The following is a 16,559-nucleotide window of genomic DNA, read 5'->3' as shown; positions in this document are numbered from 1 at the left end:
CCCTGAGAGGCTTAGTTGAAAAATTACATCGCAATCTCAGAAAGATGTGGCTATCCACATGGTCTAAAATACATTAAATGATATTAGACAGAAAGCTAAAATTAAAGGTGCCAAAGACAAGAATTAACAAGTTATCACCTCTGCCTCAAAGGGCTCTACTGGACAGATTTAAAAGTATGGTGATCACTGTACTGCAGATAGAGAACAGTATTAGAAAGGGACCATGAGTTAACAGCTACAGAATGAGATAAAATGGACGGGAAAGCAGCACCTTCTAAAACACATGAATGCAATGTTTTCCAAACTGCCAGTTGTATCCCATTTGTCACTCAATTAATTTAGTGGGCTACAGCAACCAGTTATTTTTCTTTTAAAATGAAATAAAATAGAAAATACCAGGGTATCTCACACACATCAGAGCTAAGTATTAGTTTGTAAAACTTTTATTTCGATCATGTAGACAAATAAACTGTGCGTGTGATGGTTCACAATATAAAAGGCTTATTTCTGACTTTTGGTTTGCAGTCAAAAAAGTCTGAAAGCTAATAGAGTCCAAGGCAAATTATGAAGTAGATAAAGTTTGGTATTCTTTTTTAATCCCCACACATTTCTACCTTGTAGACTCACTTTCTTACAGATTAAAATCTTTCTCACCCCTCCCTGACAGGTCCTTCAGATCTAAAATCTCTTCTCTTTCCCAGCTTTTACCAACATTTTGACTGAAACGTGTAAGGAATTAAAATGATTCATACAGGGCCAGGCGTGGTGGCTCACACCTGTAATCCTAGCACTCTGGGAGGCTGAGGCGGGTGGATTGTTTGAGCTCAGAAGTTCCAAGACCAGCCTGAGCAAGAGCAAGACCCCGTCTCTACTAAAAAAATAGAACGAAATTATCTAGACAACTAAAATATATATGCAGAAAAAAATTAGCCGGACATGGTGGCACATGCCTGTAGTCTCAGCTACTCAGGAGGCTGAGGCAGAAGGATCACTTGAGCCCAGGAGTTTGAAGTTGCTGTGAGCTAGGCTGATGCCACAGCATTCTAGCCTGGGCAACAGAGCAAGACTCTGTCTCAAAATAGTAATAATAATAATAATAATAATTCATACAAGGATATAAAAATTTGGCCTCCAGATAATTCAGCATTAATTACTTTGAGAAGTTCTTCCTGGATATTTACGTACTAAAATATTAAAAGAGTTCTTTTTCTGAGACATATTCTGAGAAACCAAAGTTCAGGCCAGGATTAATTACAATAGGTTTCAGAGGTATAAACTCCCAGTCAAATAAGAGTCAGTAAATTCATATAGGGTGTTAACAGTTTAAAACAAAAAACCAAAAACTTTGAGACTCAATAACATAAGAAATTTCTTTACTTAGCTGTAGAAAAGATATCTCACTGTCGGCAAACAACTAACTCGAGTTTACAATTCAGAGATAGATATAACTAAAAGATCTCAGGACAATATCTCACTTTATATGAACTTTCAATAGAAAATGAATAACTTAAACATTAAAGCTGTTTGCAAGTACTTCATTTTAAAATGGGCTTACAAAGAGGCCCTTTACCATTGCCTTACCTTTAAACTCAGATTTTGTGCCTGGCTTTGCACTTTCACATGCTGCACATTTGGTGGAGTCTGCTTTATTCTGCACTAGGCACACTCCACAGTCCCAGCTTCCCTCAGGTTTCTTGAACTTGTCCAATCCTAAACAGCCTCCAGAAGACAGAGAGACAGGTACAGTGCTGCTACTTGAAGTAGGTACTGAAGTTTCTAGAAAACTGCCACTTGAAGTAGGTACTGAACTTCCTAAAAAATAATGGGGAAACACATGAAAATTTTAATTTACATGCCAGGATTTTAATGACACCACAAAGTTTAAATGCTCAATTTCTAGTAACATTTCCTATTAAGACAAAATGCCAAAAATATGAACAGTAGATTGTTAAAAACAGGACAGACCTCTCAGATTTCTTTTAATCTTATAAATGAGCAGCTCACAATAACCTTGCTCAGAGGTGAGCTCCCCTTAACCCCAAGTCTGAAATTCTAGGGTTTTTTTTGTAAATCATGCTCACAAATTAGGAGCTACACGACTAAACAATCTTTGTCAAATTTCTTCAAACAGCCCAGCATTCTAAGACATAAGATGTAACTTGTAGGCAATATCCTAACATGAAATACATAGCCATGGACCATGTTAATTTCAAGATTTCAAAGCCTAGCTCTCTCTGCCTTTGAAACAATCATTTTTGCACAGAAGGAAGTGTTCTATCATTTACTTTGCAATTCAACTTGACACCTACTATGGTTCACAACACTCCTGTTATATGCTAGCCATTTAGCAGGCATTTATTATTAAGCACCATAACATACTTGGCTTCTGGAGACACTAAAGATGAATAAAATGTCGCTTATCTTCTAAGGTGCTCATGGTCTAAAAGGGGGTAAAAAAAAAAAACCAAAAGCATAGAAGCACCATCACCAAGTGATAAATGATCTAAGACAAATGTGCAAAGAAGGGAGAAATGACTAAAAGGCAGAAGGATATACAGAGGTGACAAATCTTTAAGCAGAACTGGCATGTTCGTACGAGAAGTTGCATGGGGATAGTGTTGCGAGGGGAACCATTCATTCTGGTATTTCTACTTCTCTGAATGGTCTCCAACTATTGTCACTTTGCCCATAGTTACCTGAATAATCTCTGCATTTTATAGGTATGTTCTCTTCTATCTTACCAATAAAATTGCTCTCTGGGTTTCAATCTTTTTTGTTCCATTGCCCTTCTCACAAGCTCATCTACTCTGATAGTTTTAAACACCAACAAAACATTTCCTAATCTGATCTGCAACCCACACTCTGAGCTTCATCACTACAGTCTCTTAGTTAATGACTCCACTGTCCACTTGGTTATTAGTTTAGCTGGATGGTTCCTGCTCCCTTATATATTTCTCAAATTTATTCCAATCTCATTCTGATTCTTCCATTACTATTCTAGTTTAAGCCCTCCGTCATCTCTTATGTGAATAATAGCCTTCTTATTGAGACCACTGGTCTTATTCCTTTGAAATCCATCCTCCTCAGAAGCTACCAGTGCCATGTAGTTTTGTTGTAGTTCTCTGATTATTCCTTTAAAAGATTAACTGTTCAAAGGTTTTATTTCTGCCACTCCCTTTAAGTTAGTGACTTCAGTTTAAGGCCATCTTTTCTATTCACTCAACTCATTCACCTCTACTCCCAAGACTTCAAATATGAAAACTATGAACTAATGCCTGTAATCCTAGCACTCTGGGAGGCCAAGGTGGGTGGATTGTTTGAGCTCAGGAGTTCGAGACCAGCCTGAGCAAGAGCGAGACCCCGTCTCTACTAAAAATAGAAAGAAATCATATGGACAGCTAAAAATATATAGAAAAAAAATTAGCCAGGCATAGTGACGCGTGCCTGTAGTCCCAGCTACTCGGGAGGCTGAGGCAGGAGGATTGCTTGAGCCCAGGAGTCTGACGTTGCTGTGAGCTAGCCTGACGCCACGGCACTCTAGCCCAGGCAAAAGAGTGAGACTCTGTCTAAAAAAAAAAAAAAAAAATCTATGAACTAATGATCGGTATCTCTAGCCCAGAGGGTCCGTATCAGTATCTCCAAAGGCCTCACATAGTTATCTGAATGTCAACTTCAGCAGCTTGAAATTAACTGCTTTTACATCATTCCCCATCCCCCATTCCCTATTTAATTCCATTAGTACATATCACCAGTATCTATCACCTATATATATTATTGCTATAGCTTTCTAACTTGTCCTCTGGTCTCCAAATTTTGTTGCCTTCAAATCTGTTCATCATTTAAAGAATACAGTTCTTTAATACACAGATGAGCTTCCTTTGTTCATGTGTAACAAATTACTTCCCAACTCAAAAGTTTTATTTCTCTTCCACCAACTCAAAATTAATTTTGGTTTCCTGCATACATCAAGGGCTTTGTTTTTTACTTAGAACACAGAAAAAGAAAAAACTCAAACCTAACTCCATTTTTCTGGCTAAGTTAGAATTTTTTCATTAATGATTCAGTAATTTACTATCATTGCACCATCTCTGGCAGAGAACAAAAGGTACTGTCATTAATATTCAGCTACAGCTTTTCATTAAGGACTACTGTCTAACCCTTAAAGAAGCCTTCCCTAGTAATGACCACTAGCTATCCTCATTTCTACTTAGAGAGGAAGACAAATACTGTATTCTCTACAAAGGTTTGAGAAACATTGCCCCACTTTAAGATCTTTCTACATCTTTATTAGCCAACTTTGAAAATGATCATGAAGAAGTTTCTGAGAACATAGCATAGAAAGGACAGCATATATATTGGACTGGTTAACACACAACCTATCCAAAACAAATATGGAGATCTAGCCCCAAGCAAGTCATTTTAACCACAAGATAGTTTAGAAAAATTAATATGTATGAGGAAATGCTCATCCTGAAACATTTAAGATACTGCAGGTGTTCTGAACTGTTTTGCAAAGAATAAATCACAATGTTGTACTATAGTACTTAGCAAAATTACTCCATAAAGCCATAAACACACCTGGTTTCTCAGACATACAGGACACACATTTATTGTCTTCTGCATTATTAACAACGCAGCATACTGGACACTCCCAAGAGCCCACGGGCCTTTTGAATTTATCTCCAAATCCTAAGGTATTGGTGGTCACAGTGCAGCTGGAAGATGAGGCAGTCATAGTCTCAGCACTTTCTGAAACCACTGTCAATGCAAGGACTCGCTTCACACCAGTTCCAGGTTTCGGTGTTTCACAGGCTACACATTTTATCGCTTCAGGTTTATTTTGCACTAAACAGGTATCACAATCCCAAATTCCTACTGCTGGTTTAAATTTGTCTCCAAAGCTTGTCCCTGATGTAGAAAGAGTTGCTTTGCCACTTTTACTTGGTGTCCCAACTCCAGTCTGTTTAGCAGTATCTCTTGGTGGCAATTTTGCTGCCTGACAGGCTATGCACTTGTTGTCTGTAATTTTGTTCTGGAGTAGACATGTATCACACTGCCACAATGATCCAGCTTTTAAACTTTCTCCAAACCCAATTCCACTAGAAGAAAAGCTACTTATTGCTGGTCTCGTATAAACTACTGGGCTTGTCGTGGTAGGCTGAGCAGCAAGAGAATCTACCTTCGGTGATGTGAAACCTGTAACAGAGGAAGGGGAGAGTGCAACAACAAAAATAAAAAGTTAGAGAAGCTTTCTAAATCAAAGCATTAACCAGAATATTATTACTGGAAGAAGACGTATTTACCTTATTGCACAGTTACTACAATCCAAGATGGACTACCTTAAGAGTTGTTTTTCACCTAAGCAACCATATTTATTAATCACATAATTAATAAGTGATACTTAGACCAGTTAAAAGTCTACAAAAGATATTTTAATTTACAGGATAGCATCTTCTCCTTCTAGGAATTTCTCGTTTGATGCTTTCATTTGTACTAATTTACTGATTTATACTATTGTCATCCACATTTTGCCATGTTCTGCCTTCCTGCAAATACAGTATACTCATAGCTTTCCTCCCTTATCTGTCTCTTCTTTCAAGTGTTCCCTTGGCTATGCCAAATGACTTCAATATCTATCATCTTTGAATTTTGTTCAGTCATAATCCACTCTTGTGGTATCCACTACCTTTAATAAAACCAGATGAGTTATGCAGGTATAATTATTTGCAAATGTCCCTCCAAAGTACAACTGGGTGTTAAGGATTAGTTTTACTTATACTAAATTCATATAGGCTTTAAAATGGTAATGGTTCAATGATAAATCCCAACAAAGATGTACCAAATCCTCTGGTAAGGCCTACAAATATAAAAATGATTAAGACCTAATCTATCCTCGTGGAGCAAGAGCTCATGCAACTCAAATACATGCTTACACAAAATTACTGAACAGTTACTCAAACAAAACTGCCTCAGATATCTCTTCAATATAATCTCAGAGAGCCTTCCAAATTCCAAGTATACCATTTTGGTAAAAACTGAAGGTGTTTAATTTAGACAAGGTGTTCACACAAAACCACGGCATGGGGCTGGGGGGCAGAGGTCTTTGTGCTACCCAAACTGTTGTCATTGAATTGATTCACTTAAGCTACACTTTATTCATGGGTATGACTTTCTAGTCCTTTACTTAGAACCAGTTAACTTTTATTTTACAAACACTGACACCATCAGTGATCTGTTTCTCCAGCCTTTACCACCAAAGGAAAAGAAAATTAGAAGGGAAGAAAACATAGAGGGTTGTTACAGGTTTTCTAGTGGTACCAATAAATAATCCAGCCTAAAGCTATTTTAGAAAGGGCAAAATGATCCCAAATACTTCAGTTATTCCCAGTGGTCAACAATATACTATTTTGCTAATGATTAATTTAAATCACTAAGGTTGGCAAAATTTTAACAGTAACCATCTCAAAGCACCACAGATCTCCTTCCAACTTTTCAAATTTTCCTAATTTTCCTCAAATGAAGATTCCCCATAAATTTTTTCCTATTTAAAAAGCCAAAAAGTGACAAGGGGAAGTTAGTATCATGAGTGCAAAATGTAACCCTAAATACATAAGATAAACTATACACACTTGATGCTGGCCAACTACCTGGTTAATTCTAGTACACAATTCTGGAGTTCTGCCATAACTGCACAAAACTGTCCAAAATACTGGATTCCTGTAGGTAGTATATTCATCTATAAAATGAGAGATCTGGGCCAGAAAAACCCAATCCTTCTAATTTCTGTTGTAAAAGCCAATCTTATTTTGAAAAACCTATCCCATTTAAATGAACACATCTGCCGGTAAGTTTAAATTCTTTCTGAGCTATTAGATTATCTTATAAATGGTTTTACATTCTTACACTACACAGCAAATGAAATTGTGAACACTCTTTGATTTCAAACCAAAAACTTAATCCTATTTGAGAACTTCCATTTATTCTCTTCAAATGGTTACCTGCTAGCTTGCAAATCTTCTATCATTTCAAGTGAGTACTGTCTCATTCATATATATATATATATATATATATATATATATTACAACTCAGCAAATGCTTTCCACCTGGTCTTGTTCCATATATACCAAACTGGGGAATACTTTGAGATGAGAAGGCAGTTCAATGCTCTCAGAGAAAGACATGCCTAGATAGTCTTGATTTAATCTTGATCCCACATTGGCCTATCTCTATTGACAGGCAATTCATTTTCTCCTTCTAAACTTGCCTCTTAGAGATTTCATTTTATTACAGAGTCCTTAAATTCCAAAGAAATAAGTAAGGTTTCCAAGATATTTCCCACAAAAGGATTACATCTATGTGCAAAAGTTGATCTCCTATCAAACTAGTCATAATTTTTTAAAGCCTAAAGTATAACACAAATGACATTAAAATGAGATCATGAGTTTGTATTAAATAATTAAGATTTTTTTATTCTCAACAGTAGCTGTTATCTTACCAGGGTTTTTCAGAACATCTAGAACACTTCCTTCTTTCAGGGTTTTTGCAGGTCTAAAAGGGTCCACATAATTTTCATCTGATGTCTTCTTACAGCTTGTACTATTCACTGTAGTGATATCCTGCGCTGTAATTTTTTTAATTGTAAAAGATATTATGCCAAGAAAAAGCACTGGACTCTAAATTAAATGCATTAAAAAAATATTTCAAAGTCAACTCTTTTTGATCAATTTCTAAAAGCTCATGAAAAAATTAACTGTAATTCAAAAGATAGTGAATGAACAAACTTAAAGTACAGAATTAATCTGCCATTAAAAGAAGGCAAAAATACTATTTCCCATATTATACCACCCCACCACACACATACACAAAAAGGCAAAAAATACAAACTATAACTGTCACCCAATGAACTTACTAATTATCAAGAAAATCAAACTGAAACACTGGAGAAAATATGGCAACTGAGACAAACCCATCCACTGCATGAAGTATGTATTTGATTACACAAAAATTTATAATGCTGATCAAGAAAACCTTAAAAGTAATTTTCAACTGAGCAGTTATTTCATTTCTAGAAATTCATACTAACTATGATTGAAGATGTCTCCAGTTATTATATTGAGAACCCATATTACAACATGCTCTATAAGGGTCTGGTTATACAAATTATAGAACAGTGACATGATGGAATGCCTACACAGCCAAAGAAGTCATTCTTAAAAGCAGTCATAGGTAAAAGCAGGTTGGGAAGTTCAGAAGATTTAGAGTGTTTACATCTAAAGATTAATAATGGCTGCTAGTGGTTAGGTGAGTGATTTTTATGGTTTTTACATTTTATGCTTTCCAAACTTGTATCCTTATATTTCAAAGAAGAAATCTCAATTTTGAGTGTGATAATGGCTTTATGTTTAAGAAGAGGTCTGATGAAATAATATGTTTGGGATTGTTTCAAAACAACCTTATGTGTGTGTTTCTATGTGTGTGGGGGGAGAGGGAAGAAACAAAGGAGACAAGAAGAAACAGGTTGGTAATAAAATAGTGTATGTTGAAGCTGGTAAAGAGTATGGAATTCAGTCTAGTAGTCTCCTTTTGAGAATGCTTGAAGATAAATAACCAGGTTTTTCTTTTTAAATGTTTGCCAATTTAAAAAACAGTGGGTAAAGTAGTTTAAAAAAATCTACTTATCTCTACCTCACACCACCAACAAAAATTACTTCAAAATGAATCAATGACCTCAATACTAACAAAAACCATAAAACTCTTAGAAGAAAACATAGGGGGTATAGCTTCATGATCATGGATTTGGCAATGTATTCTTACATATGACACCCAAAAGGACAAGCAACATAAGAAAAAAACTGGACTTCATCAAAATTAAAAACCTTTGTACATCTAAGGACATCATCAAGAAAGGGAAAAGAAAATCCACACAAAATGGGAGAAAATATGTGCAAATCATTTATCTGATAGGGTCTAGTATCCAGATCACATATATAAAGAACTCTTACCACTCAGTAACAAAAAGACAAACCAATTTAATGGGCAAAGTACTTCAATAGACATTTCTCTCCAAGAAGATACATAAACGGCAAACAAGCACATGAAAAAATGTTCAACATCATTTGTGTTAGGAAAATGAAAATCAAAACCACAATAAAGTATTACTTTACATCCACTAGAATGGCCACAAGTGGGGAGTGGAGGGAGAAAAAAGTAGAATGGCTATAATCAAAAAAAGGGAAAAAAATAAGTGTTGGTGACATTGTGGGTAAAACTGGAACCCCTGTACACTGCTAGTGGGAACGTGAAACGTTCCAACTACTTTGGAAAAGTTGAGTGAGTCCTCAAAAAGTTAAAAGAGAACTACCATTTGACCCATCAATTCCCTTCCTAGATATATATCCCAAAGCATTGGAACCAGTACTCAAATAGATGTACATGTATATGTTCAAAGCCACCCATTCACAATAGTCAAAAGGTGGAAATAGCCCAAATGTCTATCAATGAATGAATTATTGTATATTTATACAATGAAATATTATTTAGCCATAAAAGGAATGAAGTATTGATACATACTCTCAAAGTGGAAGGACTCTGAAACCATTATAAGTGAAAACAACCCAGACATAGAAAGTCACATTGTATCATTCCATTTATATGAAATATCCAGAATAAGTCAATCCATGGAGACAGAACACAAGTTGCCAGTAGCTGGGGGAAAGGTAGAATGGGGAGCAACTTAATGGACAGCGGGGGTTTCCTTTTGCAGGTTGATAAAAATGTTTTGAAACTAGATAAAAGCAGTGGTTACACAACATCGTGAATGTACGAAAAGCCACTGAATCATTCCCTTTAAAATGGCTGTGTCATGTCAATTTCATCTCAATAACAAAAATATTATCTCTGCCCAAAATACACCCATAATATCTAAAACTGTGTCAAAACAAAGAAAATTTACACTTTGATCACTTTATCACATTCTATCTTCCTTTATAATCAAAAATTGAATTGCTTTTAGTAATTTAAGGTAAATTTTTTGGCTGCGGAGTGATGGCTCACATCTGTAAATCCCAGCACTCTGGGAGGCCAAGGTGGGAGGAGCACTTGAGCTCAGGAGTTCGAGACCAACCTGAGCAAGAGCAAGACCCCGTCTCGACAAAAATAGAAAAATTAGCCAGGCGTGGTGACGGACACCTGTAGTCCCAGCTACTCAGGAGGCTGAGGCAGGAGGATCGCTGGAGCCCAGGAGTTTGAGGTTGCTATGAGCCAGGCTGATACCACAGCACTCTAGCCCAGGCAACAACAACAACAACAAAAAGGTAAATTTTTAGGACTCCCTGAAGTATACACAAAGAAATGGAAAAAGGAAATAATGGAAAAATTAATTCCTGTCACAAAGTCACAATTAATCATGACTTTTACATTTTTGATTAGCTTTTTTAAATGATGTAAGTGGTGAGAACCAGAGGCATCAAAATGAGAATAACTCTATATATGCCACTCATAATCAACTCCTTAAAAATCTAGTTAATTTCCTGAGATGAAATAATACAAAGCTGTTATAACAAACTGTTACTCATTCAGTTACCACTAGAGTAAAGCACTAGTTAAAAAGTAGGAAGGATTTTAATGCCTTTCCTCATAACAAGTCATGAAACTGGTTATCTGAAGAGGCTTATTCCTCTTGAACACATAACATTAAAGAAAAAACTTTTTTGGTAAGAAGTATACCTGAAAAATCCTAGCACTCTGCGAGGCCGAGGCGGGAGGATCGCTCAAGGTCAGGAGTTCAAGATCAGCCTGAGCAAGAGCGAGACCCCGTCTCTACTAAAAATAGAAAGAAATCAGCTAGACAACTAAGAATATATAGAAAATATTAGCCGGGCATGGTGGCACATGCTTGTAGTCCCAGCTACTCAGGAGGCTGAGGCAGGAGGATTAAGCCCAGGAGTTTGAGGTTGCTGTGAGCTAGGCTGACGCCAAACAGCATGGGCAACAAAGCGAGACACCATCTCAAAAAAAAAAAAAAAAGACACAAGAAGTATACCTGAAATTGCCTGTTACTTTCTATCACACGAGGCTGTTTTATCTCATAAAAAAACAGGATTGCAAACATACTGGTCAAATTCTTATTATCTTCCAGATTATCCAAAGCCAAAACACCTCTCGAGCTTCTATGTCTGACTTTTTGTGTTTTGTTTTTTTTTTAATCTAGCTTTTGAGGGAGGATCTAGTTTTTTAAAACTCCAAAACTCAGCAGATACTTGAAGAAACACTTTTAGATAGAGCAATAGCTCCCAACCATGTCTCTGCCTATAACACTCCACTCCCACCCACCACACTCAACATACCACTGTCACTATGCCCACACCCATTTCACTCCCATATAAAAATCACACAATGTCTCCCTACTATAGTCAAAATAAAATGCAATTCATTGGCATGGCATTGAATAATTTTTAGGATTTAAAGCTATCTCTCTAACTTCACGACAAATTATTTGGAATTCTCAAGTCTGCCATGTTTTTTCTCTTGTTCCTGTGCCCTTGCACTTGATGTTTTATTTTGGGGGTAAAATGCCCTTGCTCAAAATTCCTGACGTAAGTAACTCAGCCCAGAGGTTTCTGCATTTCCCAAACACTTAAAAGAAAACCACCCATATCACAACAAAATCCTATGTTTTAATTATCTGAGTACTCATTTCTTTCTCTCAACCACGCTGATTTCTTCAATTCAGAAATTATGTATCACTGTCTGCATGGGCCAGCATAACCCTTACACACAAAAATGCTTGTGAATTGAACAATAAAATCTAGAGACAAAATCCAATACAATTATAATATAGACAATCTTTAAATTTCTTAAAATGAGACTTCATTTATAACAAACTTGTCACCTTATTTTGACTAAATCAACAGAGTAGATAAACTTGCTATCCTTCTCAAAACCAAACTTTAACACTTACATTTAAGGAGCTAGTATCACTGAAGATAACTTATAAAAAACACTATATAAATATTAAGCTTAAAGTTGATGGTAGCTCCTGCTTGCCTTTCAGGCTAATTTCATTCAAATGAAGGCATTTGTAAGAATTACCTAACATGACAGAGACTCTGAAATACTAAACTACTGTATGTAACTTTTTACATAAAAATGTGTGAGAACTTTTTACTTACCTGAACTACTTATCATTGGTTCTGAAGTACTACTGGAGCCAGAAAGTTCTGCTGTTTTAGCAACAGGCACACTAAAAGTAAATCCAATCTGTAAAAAGAAAAGGTATCCTTTAAGTATCAATTTGGTTTTAAACAAATATCAAATATGGAGCTTATTTTTATTCCAAGTCAAAATATGTACTAAATTTCACCTATTTTAAGATATTGAGTTTATATTTTACAATCTCTGAAATTGGGATTCTTCTTAATTGAATGTCAATGTCATAGTTTAACTGACAGCATTTTTAATTTCTTAGGCATTTTCTTTCTTTCAAATCAGTACATAAAATGCGGTGTTGCCAATGCCTAGGTCTGGGCTTCTGAATGTCATTTTCTAATAAAAAGTATAAGACTTTGGGGGCAACTGATGGATTTTAGACAAATGGCAGAGAAATTACATCTGATCTATAACATTTAGTTGTGCCAGAAAGTAAGGGCATAGTTAAAAACAGAAGGTGGTGTGTCAAAATGATAAACATGCCAAATGTAGAGCAACCTGAACATTAAACTTATGTATTATTCTTACCCAAAATATTTACTTCATTTTCTCTCTCTCTCTCTCTCTTTTTTTTTTTGGATGCAGTGGCATCATCATAGCCCACTGGACTTTCAAACTCCTAGGCTCAAGTGATCATGCCTCAGTCTCCCAAAGTGCTAGGATTACAGGTGTGAGCCACCATACCCAGCGCAAAATGTTTAATTCTTGATCATGAAGAAACAAATACATATTGTGGGACATAAAAACCAGCCCAGAACTTTTCCAGATTATTTTTTTCTTTTCTTTCTTTTATTTTTATTTTATTTTATTTTTTTTTGAGACAGAGTCTCACTCTGTTGCCCAGGCTAGAGTGAGTGCCGTGGCGTTAGCCTAGCTCACAGCAACCTCAAACTCCTGAGCTCAAGCGATCCTCCTGTCTCAGCCTCCCGAGTAGCTGGGACTACAGGCATGCACCACCATGCCTGGCTAATTTTTTCTATATATATTTTTAGCTGTCCATATAATTTCTTTCTATTTTTAGTAGAGATGGGGTCTCACTCTTGCTCAGGCTGGTCTCGAACTCCTGAGCTCAAACGATCCGCCCACCTCGGCCTCCCAGAGTGCTAGGATTACAGGCGTGAGCCACCGCGCCCGGCCCTTTTCCAGATTAAAGACAAATCAAAAGGCATGTTTTAACAAAATGCAATATAATTTAGTTGGATTAGGTCCTTGTCTTTAACTGGATCTAGGACCACCAGAAAGAAAACAGCAATTAAAGGACAGTCTGGGGATGAAAGGGAAATCTGAATATGGATTATGTTGTTGTTATTGTATCATGTTTAATTTCTTGGGTATGATAACTGCACTGCAGAGATGCAAAGGAATGTCCTTTTCCTTAGGGGATATACAGATAAGCATTAAGGAAATCAAGATGACTACATTTTAACTTTCAATAGGAGAAAATACATCCACATGTATGTATATACATGTAGTGAAGAATATACAATTTTCAGAAGTTTTCTACACACTGAATATTTTTTAAGTTGGAAGAAAAAGAATAGCGTTTCTTAACACCAGTGCCATCTTAGATTTGATAAAAACACAGCATGGCTTTGAAATTAATAAATAAGAACTATTCTTTGCTTGCTACTTACAGATGATGGAGGTAGTACATCTGCCTCAGTAGATTTTACAATTGGAGATGAAAATCTAAACATGGGACTGCCAGTGCTACTCGGAGAAGTCATCTGTACCTGGTTTTCCAAATTATTAAGAAATGACACAAAAAGAGCTACTTAGAAAAAAAAAAAACTGGCAATACAATATACTTTAAGCAAATTAATTATCCCAAAGAAGCTAAAAATATTTTTTCCTTTCAGATTTAAAAATAACTTTAACTTCTGAAAAACAGTGAACTATAACTGCTATAAAATCTGGCTTCCTTTTACAAAAAGAGCATTCACAATCTTGGAGGTGGATATTTGCCTACAGGAGAAAAATACCATGTATAAGAATATGTTCAGAAAAAGTACAAGCCAAGAAGAAATCATAAAAATTTCAGGAGCAGATTAAAGATGTTAAGTCTACTTTAGAAGTAAAAACATAAGTCCTTTCTTGCCCAAAAAGTATCTTTTTGGAAACACTGTTCAGAAACAAATTTACAATAATCTCATTCTTTACTGCATTGCATAAGAGTTAAAGAACATTCCCTTATAAAGTATCCAAGTTACTTGTACATTCTTTTTAAAAAGCAAAGCACCACTTCCATTTCTCTCTGCTTGCTATGAGCTATTAATTTCTATAATGAAAATTAATCACTGCTCAGAGTATAGTATTAGGTTTTCAAAAATAAGGAAGAATGAACAAAATTCACCTCTATTTATACAATGTTTTTTTTTACCTTGTTTGTTAATGATTGAGACAGACTGATGGGTGATGGAGAGGAAGTTGTGATCACAGGGGAACTAAAATTGAAGGCAGGCAGTGAAGAACTGGTGATCGGTAGAGATATTTTCGGTAATACTGGTACTTCCATTTCCTAAAACATATGTTTTATAATATTTCATCATTCATGTCATTCTTTTATCTCTACTTACTTTCATGTAGAATCAAAGTTACAGGTAAATTTAGAATAGGAAGAAGGTGGCACCATGTAGCATTAACATCGTGGGCTCTTGAATCAGAAAAACTAAACAAGATTTGAATCACAGCTGTGCCACTAGCCATGTGACTTTAAGAACCTAACTTCCCTCAGCACCAATTCCCTAATTCATAAAAATGAGAAAAAAAAAAATAATAATCCTTACTCTATTCAATAGTTGTAGTATTAATATGAAACAAAGTTATATACAGTAGTGACCCCTTATCCATGGCTCCAATTTCCACAGTTTCAGTTACCTGCAGTAATCAATCATGATACAAAAATATTACATACGGTAAGATACTAGGGTAGGGAGGGAGGGAGGGAATTGGGGAGGAAGAGACTACATTTATATAACTTACGTTAGAGTATATTGTTATAATTGTTCTATTTTATTATTGTTGTTAATCTCTTACTGTGCCTAGCTTACAAATTAAACTTTATCATATGTATGTAAAAACATCATAGATACAGGGCTCAGTACTATCTAGGGTTTCAGACAATCCCTAGGGGTCTGAAACACATCCCCAAGGATAAGGAGAAACTACTATATGGTCTTGGTATGTAAAACAAGCATGTAACAACTGCCAGTACTGAGAAGTCTGGTGAACCACCCTGGTTTTTAACCCAACAGAGCAAAGAGCACCCCAAGTCTCCAATGGCCCAGATTAAGAGCGAACAAAAAGAGTTCTACTTCTGCTAATGGTAGAGTAGTTTACATCTGACAAATACTCTAACAGATTATTATAAATCATGGAAAAAATTTAAGAAACAACCATCTGAAAACACTGGAGAGCAACCAAAATCAAGAAGAAACTGGATAGGAGAGGACGCATTGAAGATGGGAAGGGCACTGGGTGAGCCTCCTGTTCTCTTCATGAGTTGGTGCCACTGAAAACTGCAAACCTGTTAGTTGAGGAATCAGCTAGAAAATTAGGGGAGATACAGGAATGAAGAGTCACAGAAGAGGAGCCCCAAAGTCTGCATATAAACCACCCAAATCTCTGGTAGATCTGAAACTATACAGGTGTCAAGCAGAAATCAAACAGCCAAATAAAACTAGACCTTCAGCTGCCCAGCATAGAGGAGACTGAATCTGAGTTCAGATAAGTTCACTACTACCTAAAAGTACCTAAATACTTCAAATGGATGCAGTTTATTGTGCATAAAGCACACCTGAATAAAGCTGATCCCAAAACCAAAGGCAAAATAAAGACCCTTTCAAATAAAATAAAAAGACTCTATTGCCACAAAACCTGCTCTACAAGTTCTTCAGGCTGAAGGGGAACATACCAAATGGAAACTCGGATTTCAGAAAGAAATGGAGGGTGTGAAAGCAAACATAAAAACATTTTTCTCTTAATTTCTTTAAAACACATATAACTATATGAAGCAAAAAGTATACACTGTGAATTTATAGCCTAGCAAGATATAATACAAATGAGCATAGCATAAAATGCCAGGGAGGTAGAGTAGGAAATCTAACTACACAGTTGCAATCCTGTTAAATTTTACAGAAGTGGTACAAATTTTACAGGAAATAACATAGTCTGTAAAAAGTTACAGATATCATAATCCCATGAGGCACCACTAAATAATGCAAATAAGGCAAAGGTGTAGAGCTAAAAAGCCAACAAATAAGCCAGGCATGGTGGCTCATGCTTGTCTGTAATCCTAGCACTCTGGGAGGCCGAGGCGGGAGGATTGCTTGAGGTCAGGAGTTCGAGACCAG

At 36.1% G+C, this 16,559-nt stretch overlaps 1 protein-coding gene across 3 annotated transcripts in view; it reads right to left on the bottom strand.

Annotated features, from left to right (window-relative positions):
- Nucleotides 1-16,559, bottom strand: part of NUP153 (nucleoporin 153) — an 81,402-nt gene that overhangs the window by 17,673 nt on the left and 47,170 nt on the right. The window contains exons 12-17 of one of the 3 annotated variants that reach the window (XM_069493009.1): nucleotides 14,588-14,725; nucleotides 13,842-13,940; nucleotides 12,171-12,258; nucleotides 7,496-7,621; nucleotides 4,579-5,196; nucleotides 1,582-1,776 (exon numbers count right to left, since the gene is read on the bottom strand). In XM_069493009.1, the coding sequence (XP_069349110.1) occupies nucleotides 1,582-1,776; nucleotides 4,579-5,196; nucleotides 7,496-7,621; nucleotides 12,171-12,258; nucleotides 13,842-13,940; nucleotides 14,588-14,725 (1,264 nt within the window). Of the gene's footprint in view, nucleotides 1-1,581; nucleotides 1,813-4,578; nucleotides 5,197-7,495; nucleotides 7,622-12,170; nucleotides 12,259-13,841; nucleotides 13,941-14,587; nucleotides 14,726-16,559 lie in introns of all 3 variants that reach the window. The other 2 variants (XM_069493007.1, XM_069493010.1) reach the window with 2 other exon arrangements.

Source organism: Eulemur rufifrons, chromosome 18 (assembly GCF_041146395.1).
Source record: "Eulemur rufifrons isolate Redbay chromosome 18, OSU_ERuf_1, whole genome shotgun sequence".
Classification (NCBI taxonomy): domain Eukaryota; kingdom Metazoa; phylum Chordata; class Mammalia; order Primates; family Lemuridae; genus Eulemur; species Eulemur rufifrons.
Note: the sequence above shows the minus strand (reverse complement) of the source record. Positions and strands in the feature narration are given on the sequence as shown.